This window comes from Cicer arietinum, chromosome 5 (genome assembly GCF_000331145.2).
Source record: "Cicer arietinum cultivar CDC Frontier isolate Library 1 chromosome 5, Cicar.CDCFrontier_v2.0, whole genome shotgun sequence".
Classification (NCBI taxonomy): domain Eukaryota; kingdom Viridiplantae; phylum Streptophyta; class Magnoliopsida; order Fabales; family Fabaceae; genus Cicer; species Cicer arietinum.
In genome coordinates, this window is record NC_021164.2 from 38,921,251 (window position 1) to 38,935,604 (window position 14,354).

General features: G+C 33.4%; 2 protein-coding genes across 2 annotated transcripts; both read right to left on the reverse strand.

Moving 5' to 3' along the window:
* Positions 1 to 9,334: 9,334 nt before the first annotated feature.
* LOC101497417 (putative pentatricopeptide repeat-containing protein At1g74400) lies at positions 9,335 to 11,125 on the reverse strand. Its single transcript, XM_004499973.4, is given in 1 exon segment — positions 9,335 to 11,125. A coding segment is annotated over 1 exon segment (1,320 nt). The 5' UTR covers positions 10,785 to 11,125; the 3' UTR covers positions 9,335 to 9,464.
* A 679-nt stretch (positions 11,126 to 11,804) lies between these two features.
* LOC101512414 (uncharacterized) lies at positions 11,805 to 14,348 on the reverse strand. The gene has a single exon (XM_004499954.4). The coding sequence runs from the start codon at positions 14,013 to 14,015 to the stop codon at positions 12,588 to 12,590; it is 1,428 nt and encodes a 475-aa protein (XP_004500011.2). The 5' UTR covers positions 14,016 to 14,348; the 3' UTR covers positions 11,805 to 12,587.
* Positions 14,349 to 14,354: the final 6 nt, after the last annotated feature.

The following is a 14,354-nucleotide window of genomic DNA, read 5'->3' on the forward strand; positions in this document are numbered from 1 at the left end:
AATCAAAGCACGTGCTTCCTCCCATGTTGCAGCTAAGTACTCATGTGCAACTCTTGCAGCATTATTAGTGTTCATATTAATAGGTGCATCAAAAAGTTTACAACGGGGTGAGATGTGAAGAAGAGTCGCGACGTCATCCAATGTGATGTCATCTCTCCAAATGGAAAATGAAATGAGTTGGTCTCTCTGTGCCACCTTTCAGCAAATGCATATATCAGACCATCATCAGCCATAGTGAGGTAAGCTAAAGAAAGATGTAGCAGCCCAGATTCTCGAATCCAATGTTGTACAAGATCTGACATAGTAACTTTAGCAAACTTCTTCAGCTTCAATCCATGAGTAATAACCTTTAACAACCCACGATCCTGCGAGTAATAAAAAAACATAACAATAAATACTTATTCTTATTTAAATAAACAATTAATTAAATATAATGAAAAAATATACTAAATATAATAAATACTTATTCTAAATTAATTAATTAAAATATACCTCTCCTTCCCATATCCTTCAAGCCACGTGGCGTTCATACTATGTCAATATAGATGTCACCATCGGTCCTCCGGGGAATCCAAGTTGCTGATCTTGCCCAAGCTCAACATCATCAGCATCATCAGTATCATCAGCATCATCAGTATCATCAGCATCATCAGTATTATCAGCATCACCAGCATCATTATCTACAAGCTCAGCATAGTGTTTCTCAATCTACTCCATCTTTGCAAGCTCAGGGACATCCTCCTCCATTTGTGCAGGCTCAATAGGCTCAACGACATCATCCTGAAAATCATGTCTACAACGACGTTGTCTAATTGGACGGTTTGCTTCATACCATTGTCTGTTTGATGTTGTTAGTGGAATTCTCTCTACTCCATCACCACTATCACCTCTCACGCTTCGGGCAACGTTGCGAATAATTTGTCCAAATGCACCTCTCATTCTAGGCACTGCAATATATCAATATATCAATAATAAAAAATAGAAAAAATAAATAAATAAATAAACTCATTTCGGAACGTTCATATTGTTCCCAAACTTTCGAATTGGATTCGGAAGTTTCATTGAAAGTCAAAATTCCAAACCTATTTTGAAACTTTCCATGAATTCCACAGTTTAGAAACCTTTGAAACATTCAAATATTTCATATTTCTAAAATTCACATTTCGAAAGTTTCAAGTTGTTAGAATGTTTGAAGATTTCAACATTTCAAAAGTTTCATGTTGATAGAAACTTTTGAAAGTTTCAAAAATTATGGGATAAAACGCTCTTCGAAAGTTTCAGTTTGTTATTTCGAAAACTTGTGGGATCTGGAAAAAAATATCATTTCAAAAGTTTTATGTTGATAGAAACTTTCGAACATTTGGAAAAATATGGTTTCAAAAGTTTCAAATTTTCGAAGGGGGTCTTACTTTTGTGTTTTGAAGGTTTCAAATGTTTGAATGTATCAAATATGTGAATCGGACAATTGAAAGTTTTGAATGAAATGGGTGAAAAAAGGGAAGGTAAAATTTTTGGAGGTTTTTATAGATAACAACAGAGACAAAATGGTATTTTCAATGGGGATGGGGGTGGGAAGTACATGTGGGGGGTGCACGGTACAATTCTCAACAAGAAAGGAGAAACAATCCAAGGGACATATCCAAAATGTGTCTACTCGGAGTCTATTTTTGATGACGTATGTCAAAAAGAAAAAAAAAATACTTTGGAATTTATCTTTTTAAGTTATTTAAGAATGTACGTGGTGGCATGTGTATCCAGAGCACTTGTTGGCCTCTTCTTTTTTTTTTTTTATTGTTTTGAGCAATTGTCTAAGGTTGGACATGATAGTACGTGCATCATAATAATAATGCAAATTTTGGACGATTAAAATTTATTGGTGTTGATTTTGTTGTTTTTTATTATGATTAAATTCACAAATGATGAATGAAATTGGTATGTGCAATAGAAGTTATACTATATAGATTACTTTGAATTTCATGTTGAATTCGAAAGTGAGGCAATGAAGGAGTTTAGACATATAATGAACTCTACTACTTCTTTGCTTGTATAACTTGTTTAATAATAATAACCAAGTTTTCATTTCGAATTCATTAACCAAGTTGTGTACGCAATTAATCATGTTGTTTTTAAACCATTAACCAAATTTATATTTTGTCACATAAGAATGACCAAGTTTTCAGTTCGAACCCATTAACCAAGTTGTGCACGAAATTAACCATGTTTGTTAAAGCCATTAATCAAATTCATATTTTTGTCTGATAAGAATGACCATGTTTTCAGTTCGAATCCATTAACCAAGTTGTGAAGGTGCAAACACGAGAAGAGGTTTGAATTGTGTTTGCCAAAGTTGATAACTATTTGATAATTTATAAATAAATAAAAAGCTAGTTTGGTTTTAGTGACTTACTTGGAGTAGAAGCAATCGAATTCAGAGGCAGTAAGCAATGAAAGCATAAATAATTTGACATGTAGATTTATCCTAGTTCACCACTAACTTGGCTACATCTAGTCCCCTCATATAGAAGGTTTTAATCTACTAATTCAAATACCTTGAATTACAAAGCACATGACCCTCCAAACTAGTCTTCCCAAACAGCCTGACAACCCCATACTTTTAAGGAACTAACCACTGTGACCCTACAATTCAAGTATTCTCCTAACAATCTGAAAAATCCAGATTGAAGAAGTAACTACACCACTATCGGGTTGGATACAAAAGATTGTAACTTGAGTAGTTGTTTCTAAAAAGATGATAATAAAAATAACTCTCACACTCTAAGAAAAGAACACTCAGAAAATATTTCTAACTTGAACAAGTATTTCTCTCTTTGAACTCTAAGACTACTTTTCGATGGTTTTCTTCTTCAGCTTTGAGTATCTATTTATAGTTAAAATTTGGACTTCAATTTAGTCCTTGTTTAATTATGAATTGTATTTTATTCCTATTGCGTTTGTAAATTTTTTAAATTGATTTTGTTCCTTTTTTGTTTAGATTAAGATTGTAAATTCTTCATATTGATTACGTTCGTAATTTGTTGAGATTGTGTTTGTAAATTCTTCAGATTAATTATATTCATATTTTGTTGTAGATAAATCTTGATTAAATCTTCTTCAAATCTTCTACAAATCTTGACCATATCTTCTTTCATACTCTTTGAAGTAAAATATATTATCCTCATAAAGTACTTTTGTTATCATAAAAACTCTAAGTATAAATCGAATTTAGTTCCAACAATCTCCCTTTTTTTTTATGATGACAAAACTTGTATTTTTTATAACAACTTTTCTTTGTATTTCTTTAACTCCCCCTATCTTAGGGCTCCCCGTAAGTCTAAGTATCATTTTCTCTCCACTTTGTTAAATACCTTTCTCCCCCTTTTGTCATCAGACAAAAATACTTTAAAATGAGATTTTTTTTTCATTTTTTATAAGAAAATAAATTTAACATATTACAAGAAAATATAAAAACTAATGTAAAACTAAACTACTTTGAATTTATCACAATATCAGTAAGGTATGCAGGTAAGGTTTAGGTTTTTCTTGATGAATTCAAATCGATCTTCAGGTTTTGGTTTGGTTAATATGTCAGCCTATTAGTGTTCAATGTCTACAATGTAAGATATGGTTTTTGGTTAGACAAATGACAGAAGTGTTATCACAATAGATGGGAATATTGGATTCTCGGATTTTGTAGTCTTCATGTTGATGTTTCATCCAAAGTAGTTGAGAACTACAATCAACTACATAAATGTACTCAACCTCTATTGTTGATATTGCAATTGTGTTTTGCCTCTTACTTGACCAGGATATTAAGTTGTCACCTAAAAAGGTGCAGTTTCCACTAGTGCTCTTTCTCTCAAGTTTATCTCCAGCATAATCAGAATCACAATATCAACTAAGTTTATACTTAGGAGATTTTTTGTAGAACAAGGTAAGGTTAAAGACAGTTAAATGTGATTCACTAGGGTCAGCTTGAAATCTTGCACATACATATATGCTAAATGTAATGTCAGGTCTGGAAGCGGTAAGGTAAAGTAGGGATCATATCATTCCTCTATAGGTTTTTTGGTCAACTTTTTTGCATGAATCATCTTTTTCAAGTGAACAAGTAGGGTGCATTGGTGTAGCCATAAATTTTCAATCACTCATCTTAAAATTCCTAAGAAGCTCTTTTGTATATTTAGTTTGATGAATGTATATACCCTTTTTACTTTGCTGAATTTGTATCCTTAAGAATAAATTAAGTTCTTCCATCATACTCATTTGAAATTCAAGCTGCATCAATTTAGAAAATTATTGGCAAAGAGTGTCATTAGTAGATCAAAAAATAATGTCATCAACATAAATTTGAATAATAAAAATGTCATATTCTATTGATTTTATAAAAAGTGTATTATCTATTTGTCCTCTTTCAAAGTTATTTTTAAGCAAGAAATTAATAAGTCTATCATACCACACCCTAGGTGCTTGTTTTAGACCATACAAATATTTTCTAAGTTTAATAACATGATTTGGAAATTCAGAACTTTCAAAACCTGGGAGTTGTTTAACATAGACTTCTGCACTTATATAACCATTTAGAAAAGCACTTTTAAAATACATTTGAAATAATGTAATGTTATTATTTACAACAAAAGAAAGTAGAATACGAATAGCTTCTAACCTGACCACTGGAGAAAATGTCTCAGTGTAATCAATGCCCTATTGCTGACTGTAGCCTTGTGTGACAAGTCTTGCCTTGTTTCTAACCACTTTACCTTTTTCATTTAGGTTGTTTCTGAAAACCCACTTGGTTCCAATAATATTCTTCTCTGGTCTAGGTACTAGATCCCAAATATCATTCCTCTCAAATTCATTTAACTTTTCTTGCATTGCAAGAAGCCATCCATAATATTCCAATGCTTCATCAATAGAGGTAGGCTCAATTTTTAAGAGTAAGCCAAACAAACTGGTATCCTTAAGTGATGACTTGCTCCTCAAAGCATCACTTGCAGTTACAATGATTAGAGTTTCGGGATGAGATGACTAGTACTTCAATCCAGATCTTTCTTCTTACTTATCTTGACTATTTATGATTTGACCAGATTCATCGTTTGAAGATTTTTTATATTCCTCTTATTTGCTTACATCCTTTGATTTTTCAAGTTCTTTTGGTTTGTCTACATCTACTTCCTTTGGTTCCGATAAACGTGCACTATCATCATCTTGCTTTGACTTTTCAAGGTCATGTTGTTTGACATCAAATTTAACATGTATTCATTCTTCCACAATATGAGTTTCCCTATTAAACACTCTATAAGCCTTGGATCTTTCAGAGTATCAAATGAAGGTACACTTTTGATATCTAAAATCAAATTTACCAATTTTATCTTTAGTGATCAACATATAACAAATACAACCAAATTGTTTAAAATAAGAATGCCTTATGAAAACGCTTTCGATCATTTGATGTTATAGGAAAAAGAGTGTTGAAGAGTAAGGTCCGTGAACTTGTTTTTCCAACTACAAGTTCAATTTATTCACTACTTGAAAAAGTTAAAACCAAAGGACGAGTGAAGAAGAGTAAGGGTAAGAAGCCAGAAGGATATGATGTATATCGAGACTCTTCTTACTTTTAGCATGTTAATGCAACATATTGTGACGATCCTGGTTTCCAACAATCTCAGTTATCAAAGAAGAGACATTCTCTTTGATCAAAGAAACAACCCTCTCAATCATCTCAATCCTTAAAGCATTTGTTATGGAGACAATTTCCTGATGTTATTCAACCATACATTGATGACATATTTAATGTGATAGCAGATGGAAATTGTGGTTATCGTGATATTACATCATTGCTTGGACACAGTGAGGAGTCTTGGTCTTTGGTTCGCAATAATTTGGACCAGGAGATTGCTTCTCATATAAGTCCATATGATAGACTATTCTCAGGACGCATTAGAGAAGGAAGAGATTCGTTGAATATAACAAGCTTAGATCTTCAACGCATAGATAAATGGTTGCCCATACCTGATATGGAATACATGATAGCAATAATATATAATATTATTCTCGTCACGTTTGGTTAGACATTTTCTATTACTTTCTTTCCTGTGAGGGGTTCACATGTAGGATCGACAAAAAATGATTGTATCATAAGTAATACTTAATTTTTTAAAATAATCAAATTATTTTTTAAAATAATCAAATTATCTTATTTTGCAGTTAACGATGAAAGATGGATTTCCAATGGTAGACATTGCACTCGGTTGGAAGCAATATCGCACCGATGAAGCAACTTATTGGGAGATAGCATATACAGGGCGTCTACAACACTGGGGTATTTATTATGCTATTTTCCACATGTTACACAAACTCCACTACCCGTAGATGCAGTGTCATTATTTGAAGATTAATTTTGTATGGACTTCAATGCTTTAAAAATTTTATAAAATAACTTGTTATTAGTTCATTTTAGTTTATTGTTGTTATATTTCATCTTGTATTTTATTTATTTGATTTTCGTTATATTTCGTTATAGTTTATTACAAATAATATAAAGTAAACAACATAACAATAATGCTAAATATAGATGGATATGAAAACAAACTAACATTAAAATTAAAAACAATATTTATAAAAGTAACTACTAACTAGTGTGACGACGCGTTAAATACAAAACTTTATAAAAGTGAATATGCAAGTCATCATCTAGATTAGCGTCATGTACATCCAACTCTTGCTATATAAGATTGTCGACCTGTTGTAGGATAGATGGTTGTAAACTAGAACCATCTACATCAGTGGTCGGGACACCAAAATATGGGACCTAGGGTACACCATATAGTCGCACTAGTAGTGGGTGAAATATTCGGTAGAACCACTCCAAATATCCCTCCTGACACTCAGATGGATACGTAGCTAGATGGATCCTGTGAAATATCATTGTGACAGGGTTCACATATCCCAACCATTCCACATATGCGTCACATAATCTAGAAAAAGCTAGAGGTGGTGGTGGTGGTGGAATATGTTGGATATATCCATACTGTCTCAAACATCTCTCTGGTAGATATGTCACTACTGTGCTACATAGTCAGAGGTGGCCATTCTCCCATGGTCTCCATATGACTTCAACAGGTGTCAGTGCGTCAATCATATGTCAATACCCATGGATCTTTTGATTGCCTTGTTTGTAGCTCCATTTATTCATTTAGGCAATGCACTAAACGTCAGCACCCTTGTCACCTCTTTTACAAATATCTGGAAAATATTCGAATATCCAACACAGTTACAAATAAAAATAAATTAATTAATTATAAACATAAAAATAAATAAATAAAAATCATAACAATTAATAATAAGCATAATCATTTAATACCTAAAACAAAGACGTGTATCTGTCTAACTGTTTGGTGTCGTAACAGCTAGCATTAGAGAGGTAGTCATAAAGGACTATCAATACAGCACTACCCCAAGCATATCTACTGGTACCATCCAAATCTCTGAATAAGGGAAGATATTTTGCATCAACTAATGTATGACTTTTATCCGCGAAAATAGTACTCCCTACTAGATTCCGCAAATACACCCGAGCAGCACAATCAAATCGATGTGCTGAACAATGCCTTTTGATACCTCTTTCAGTCAATCTAATTTGTAATGTGCACCCCTTGTTTTTTTGTTTCCTCTCATATCTCTTTAGGAGGCACCCCTAATAAATTTATGACAATATTACATGTCATTACTCTATCAAGGTCGGGTGGTGGAGTATAGAAATCACCCCTAATAGGAACGCGTAACAAATTGGCAATGTTATCCAAAGTAATCGTCATTTCACCAAATGGCATGTGAAATGACGATGTCTCTAGGTGCTACCTTTCCACAAAAGCAGAAATCAAGTTGTTGTCAATTAGCTTCAGACTCCTCTACTGTAGTGGTCATAATCCAGATAAATTCACTCACGTCTCTATAGTTTGCAGGAGAATTGGTGGAGTAAATTGTTGCAATTTTTTTCATGGACAACAATTTTCAGCATTGGTCGTTCTTGCATACAAACAAAATGTATGATATTAAAACTAAATATATAACATAAATTATATTTAATTTAAATATTTCTAATGCACTATAAATAATAATTAATTTTAATATTTTTAATACACCATAAATAATAATTAATTTTAATATTTTTAATGAACTATAAATAATATTTATTTTTAATATTTTTAATACACCATAAATAATAATTAATTTAAACATTTTTAATACATCATATGTATTAATTAATTTAAATATTTTTAATATCCCATAAATAATAATTAATTTAACTTATTTGACAAAACCACAGTCTTACAGGTTCCTCCTACTATACATGTCTCTCCTTATGTACAGGTACCTCCTCATGTACATGTCACTCCTCATGCTCCTCATTTGTAAAAGTATTATCTTCCTCCTCGTGTACCACCTAATCTTCCTCAGGGATAAATATATGACCCTACTCTCCCAAGTCATCATCTTTCATTATAACTCGTCATCTTCTCTGAGATGTTGTCGGTCGAACTCTTTCCGGAACAGCATCTATAGATGATGAACATTCAGTGTCACGTGTTCTTCGTACAATTTTGTTCTCTCTACCTCTTGCACTCGCACCCACTGAAAAATATTAGTTAAAATAAAATGAATTAAATAAATAGTAATGGAATAAAAAATTAAAACCAAAAAATTCATTTAAAAAAAAAGAATATTCAAACAACTATCGGAAAACTTGTGGATGAAGTTTTCCGGTAACTTCCGAAAAAGTCAAATTTAAGTTTCCCAGTATAGTTTGTTTTCCAGAAATGTTGAAATACATTTTTCGGTACTTCGGGAAAACTTCAAAAATATTTCCAGAAATGATGTTCTGTATCGGAATACTTTTTTCAAGTTTTTCAGAGTGTAAGTTGTGTACAGGAAAACTTGAAAAAAGTTTTCCGGAAAAAAAGAATTTTTGGATACTCACTTGTGTTCCGGAAATGTTAAAATGAGCAAAAATTGTCACTTTTAATATTTACGAGAGTATTTTGATCTTTTCCTTTAATTTTTGGGGATACATGGATAATTGAAGTGGTATACAGTTAAATTTTCTTTGAATTTTTGTCTATAAATAACACTAATAAAATTTCATTTGACACACACTCAATCAAACAAGTTTTCCTCGCATATTCATATTTTAACTCTCTGCTCTTTATCCATTATGTTTTATTAGCCGTTTAGTTCTCAAAACTCTATTTAGTTACACTTAACACTCTTTAACTAATGAATGTGAATCTGAAGTTCCAAACAAATGAATAGGTAAATTGAAATGGGTGTTCACTCAAAAAACAAACTAAACAGTTTTTTCTATTATTTTGTACATTTAAACAACCCTTGATGAGTGCTCTAATAGGCTACAAGGCCATAGGAAGTAATAAAAACTTTTCATACATCTGATCACATTCATAAGAAAATCATATATCTGACATTAGAGGAAGATTATCATTTGAAGTTACAATTGAGCTGTAGCCAGGAGCTCTTGACCGTTTAATATGATTCCTAACAATAATCTTTTTATTCCACATATCTTTTTTCGCGTAAATATTCGACATAGCAACACTATCACCAACATAGCCAGGGTCCAAATTGAGCAGCTGATGCCGAACTTCTTTGGCTAGTTCTAAATCGCCATGGAGGCTACACGCTCCGAGCAAGGTTCGCCAGATTACCGCATTCGGAGCAACTGGCATCTCAATTATGAATTCATATGCATCTCACAGAAGCCCGTTTCTGCACAACATATCAACCATGCAGCCAAAATGAGACTCTCTTGGTTGTATACCATAATCTTCACTCATACTTTTGAAATGTCGTTTCCCTTCCTCGACCAACCCTGCATGGCTGCATGCCATTAAAACTCCAATGAACGTCACATCGTTCGGGGAAACATTATTGTCCCTCCTTGTGTTCATTTCTGAGAAAAGTTGAAGAGCTTCATGTGCTTGACCATGAAGTGCATGTCCTACAATCATAGAAGTCCATGTAGCAACATCTTTGTTTCTTGTGCTATCAAACAACTTCCTTGCATTTACAATATCACCACACTTAGCATACATATTTATGAGAGCATTATTCAAACACAAATCTATCTCCAACCCTTGTTTACGCTGAACGAAATCGTGAATCCATACACCCATTTCGAGTCCCCCAGTATCAGCACAAGCCGAGAGAGCAATCGTCACAGTGACTCGATCAGGTTCCACATTGTTCATCAGCATCAGTCTAAATAATTCCAAACCTTTCTTAGGTCTGTAATTTCCAACATAAGCACAAATCAAAGATGTCCAACATATAATGTTCTTTGAGTGTATTTCATCAAACACTTGGTGTGCATCAAATAGGTTTCCCCCTTCTGCATACACTCTCAAAAGGGATGTTTGGAGTTGAACTATGGATTCATATCCAAATTTTATGATGAGGCCATGCAATTGTTCTCCTTCGATAGAGGAATGTTTCTTTTTGATGCAGGCTTTAAGAGTAAAAAGGAAAGAAAAGCTATCAATGGAATTGAAAGTCGGTGATTTTTTTCTTAAGAAGGTTCTAAAGAGTAGAAGCACCTCGGTGTTGTTGTTGGATTCAAGGTAATTTCTAAGGGTTTGATTTGGTTTTGGTTTTGGTTGTTTAAGGTTATAATTGTGAAACTGAGCTTTGCCATGCCACATGGATATAGGGTCATAAACCAACTTGTTTACACTTGTTTGAAGCAAAGTGTTGAACCGTTTCAAATGTGTCATGAATATCACAAATTCAATTTCAACAATGTATGTTATTATTATGTGGTCAATTAACAAATCAACACACTGAGTTGGGTTAGGATTGTTTATTTACAATCTAAACCAAGAAGCTTCTGTTAGCCATAAGCCGCAATAATTTTTTGACAACAAAGCATTTCATTAACGTTGATTGTTGACTTCTTTGTATTTCTTTTGCAGATGTTTTATACTTGGCATATGTGAGTTTGTGGGAATCATTGCCCCGAGTTCATTTTAAACAATGTTTTAAAACCGGACCACTCAATCGGATGAACCCTAAACGACATTATCTACATTCTCAATTATTTGAAGAGTTCGATCACAATTTCGTCCCGATTTAAATGGTTTTAATCTGTTAAATCATATTAAAAAGATCATAAGTTTAATTTATAACAAAATTAACAATTGATTATTAATATTGACTATTTAAAAAATAAAAATTAAATACAAAGGTCTTCCTTGATCGATTATCGATTCGAAATTTACAGTATTAAATTTATTTTTTATTGATTAAAACATTAGCATCAAATTCGAATTTTATAAATGAAAAACTTTAGAATTTTTTTCTAAAATAAATTACACAAATTGAAGTTGAATTAATCTGAATAACGTGTAATTTCTAAACGTGTAGGGTCTATAACCATCAAAAAAAAGTTTTTGTGGATGTTCAAACCCGCACCAAAAACTCGACATTTTATCAAAAGTTCTGTCCGATTAAACCTCTTGTTTTTTTTTTCAGAATAAGTAAAAAAACAATAGAATAATCAGATTGTTGCAGCCACCAAAGAAGCATGGTGCTTCTAAAAGAGTAAATCGTACCGTTCTCGTCGATATTTTATTTTTCTTGTTATTTTATTGAGGATAAAATTGGTGTTTTTTTTATATTATCAGTATAATATTATTTATCTATTTATTAATGTATTGCGAGAAAAGAGAACTATTATTGTACTTGCCCAATCAACTAACTGTAAGGGGACCAAATGTCAGAAGAGATACCCCGTGTAGTAAAAAGAATATTAGGCATGCAAAAAATGGCTTGTGACAGTATGTCATAAGTTTTTATTAATGACATAACAAATTATACAGAGAGTTATGTGAACTCCTTCATAACCTAAAAAATCTATCCAAATATTGTATCAAGTATCAACACTTTTGTGCAGTTCCTTCCTTCACTCTTAAGCTTTATTTCCTGCAGTCCCTTATCATTAAGTTTATGTATAGGAGAGGCAGAAGAAATCACCTTAAGTAAAAATTGAAATCCTCCAGCAGCTAAATGCAATGACTTCCATTGCAGTCTAAAGAAGACTGCAAGGTTGTTTCTCAGTCTTCACTTCTCAAGTTGATGACAAGAAAGCCTCAATAATGCAATGGCAGTACAATTTTCTCACGTCTCAAGATGACAAAGTAGGAAACCAAATCTTCTTCAGTAACTAATATGCTTATTAAGTGATTATCTTGCTGTGATGATATGTGCATGACCAAAGATTTATAAAACAGGCTGTCAATGACTGCAATTGTGGCCCAAGTCGTGGGTTGACGTTAGAGTTTTTAATGTCTCTGCAATTGCAACCACAACCCCATCAGCTGTGTTGGACTACAGTTACCCTCAATATATCCAAACTCATGCTGCAACCAGCCACCATTGAAAATGTTATGATTTAACCAACTTGATCAGACTCCTTTCACTGTAGTCTAAGACATGCAGCATCCTTAGTTACTATCTTGTTGTAAAAAGGGGTCCAAATTTGCATCCACTTCAAGGAATCAAAACATATGCCCTACTAATTAAGGACACTGAATGTCATATTCCATTAAATGCTCAGAACACATTTGAGCATGTTTTAAATATGCATTCTCTTTATAGCCCCTAGACAACACATGATATACAGAAGTATTTCTCATAACACCCATCTTCAGTACATCTGCATGCAACATCATTACATCAATCACGTGATTGAATCGAAAATGTGCTTCCAACATGATAACATAAAGCACCACGTCTGGTTTGAAGCCATTACATCTCATTTCCGCGAAAAATTTAGTGGCCTTAAAAATACGTCCATCTTTACATAAACCTTGAATTAAAACAGCATACATAACATCATTTGGAGAACACAACCTTCTATGATCTACTTTACCTCCAGGGCAACCAACTCCAGTTTTCTCCAAGAAAAGTTTGATTGCACCATAAGTACTTCCATCTTTCAAAAGTCCATCAATCAAACAACTAACTGTGAACACATTTGGCGTTACTCCCGCATCCAGCATCTCCTTATGCAGTTCAAAAGCCTCTTTGTTGTTTCCAACCTTGCAATGCCCGTCGATCAAAGCCGTGTAAGTCACCACATCAGGCACAAGACCTTTGATAACCATTTCTGTATACAACCCCATAGCAGCTTTTATGTTCCTTTTCTTGCAAAACCCATCAATCAATGTAGAAAATGTGATCACATTGGGTTCTATTTTCCTTTCAGTCATTTGAGAACACACATCAATAGCCTTCTCCATATAACCCATTTTACAGTATCCATCAATCAACACATTGTAAGTCACAGTATTACATAAAATCCCTGCTTTTCCCATCTTCTCAATCAAATCCTTAGCTTCCTCCAACTTACCTGAGTCGCAGAAACCCTTAACCAGTATACTATACGTAAAAACATCCACGGAAATTCCATTCCGTTCCATTTGAACTAGCAATTGCATTGCTTCAACCAAATCCCCTGCTTTACAGTAACCATCAATCAAACAATTATAAACATACGAATTAGGAAAAACACCAAATTTAGTCATATAAACAAAGCAGTTTTGCGCTGCCTTCAAATTGTCCACCTTGCACAAAACATCTACCAAATTCGCAAAAGTCACAACATCAGGACGCAAACCATTCCACAACATATCACTATACAATTCAAAAACACGTTTCACATCACCCATTTTGCAATACCCATCAATGAGAGTAACATAAGTGTACAAATTTGGGTCCACCCCAGATTCCTTCATACTCTTAAAAATCCTCTCAGCTTCTTCCATTTCACTTCCATTGCAGAAAACACGAATGAGAATAGTGTAAATCACCACATTGGGTTCAATTCTTCGTTGAAGCATTTCATCAAACACCTTGCGTGCATTACTAAAATCACCTTGGTTGCAGCAACAATTCAATAAAATGCCGTAGGTGATAACAGTAGGTTCAAACCCGCGCGACACCATGTTATTGTAGACTTCCCACACGGAATCAAACCTCTCCGATTTGACTAAGTAATGAAGAAGCGCGTTGCAGGCACGTAAGGGAGGTAAATTAGGGTTTAAATTCTTGAAAACCCAAAGGGCTTCTTCGATGAGAGATAGTTGAATGAGTGCGAGTAAGAAAGCTTCGAAGGAGTGGGGCGTATTGGTTAAGTTGGATTTAAGCGCGTGGAAGAGGGAGAAGCATGTGTTGGTGGGTTTGTTTGAGTTTTGGAGATGTTGTTTTGTGAGTGCCGTGGCTTTTGTGATGTTGGTGTTGGGGTTGGTTAAGATTTTGACAATAGTGTTTGTATTTTTGATGAA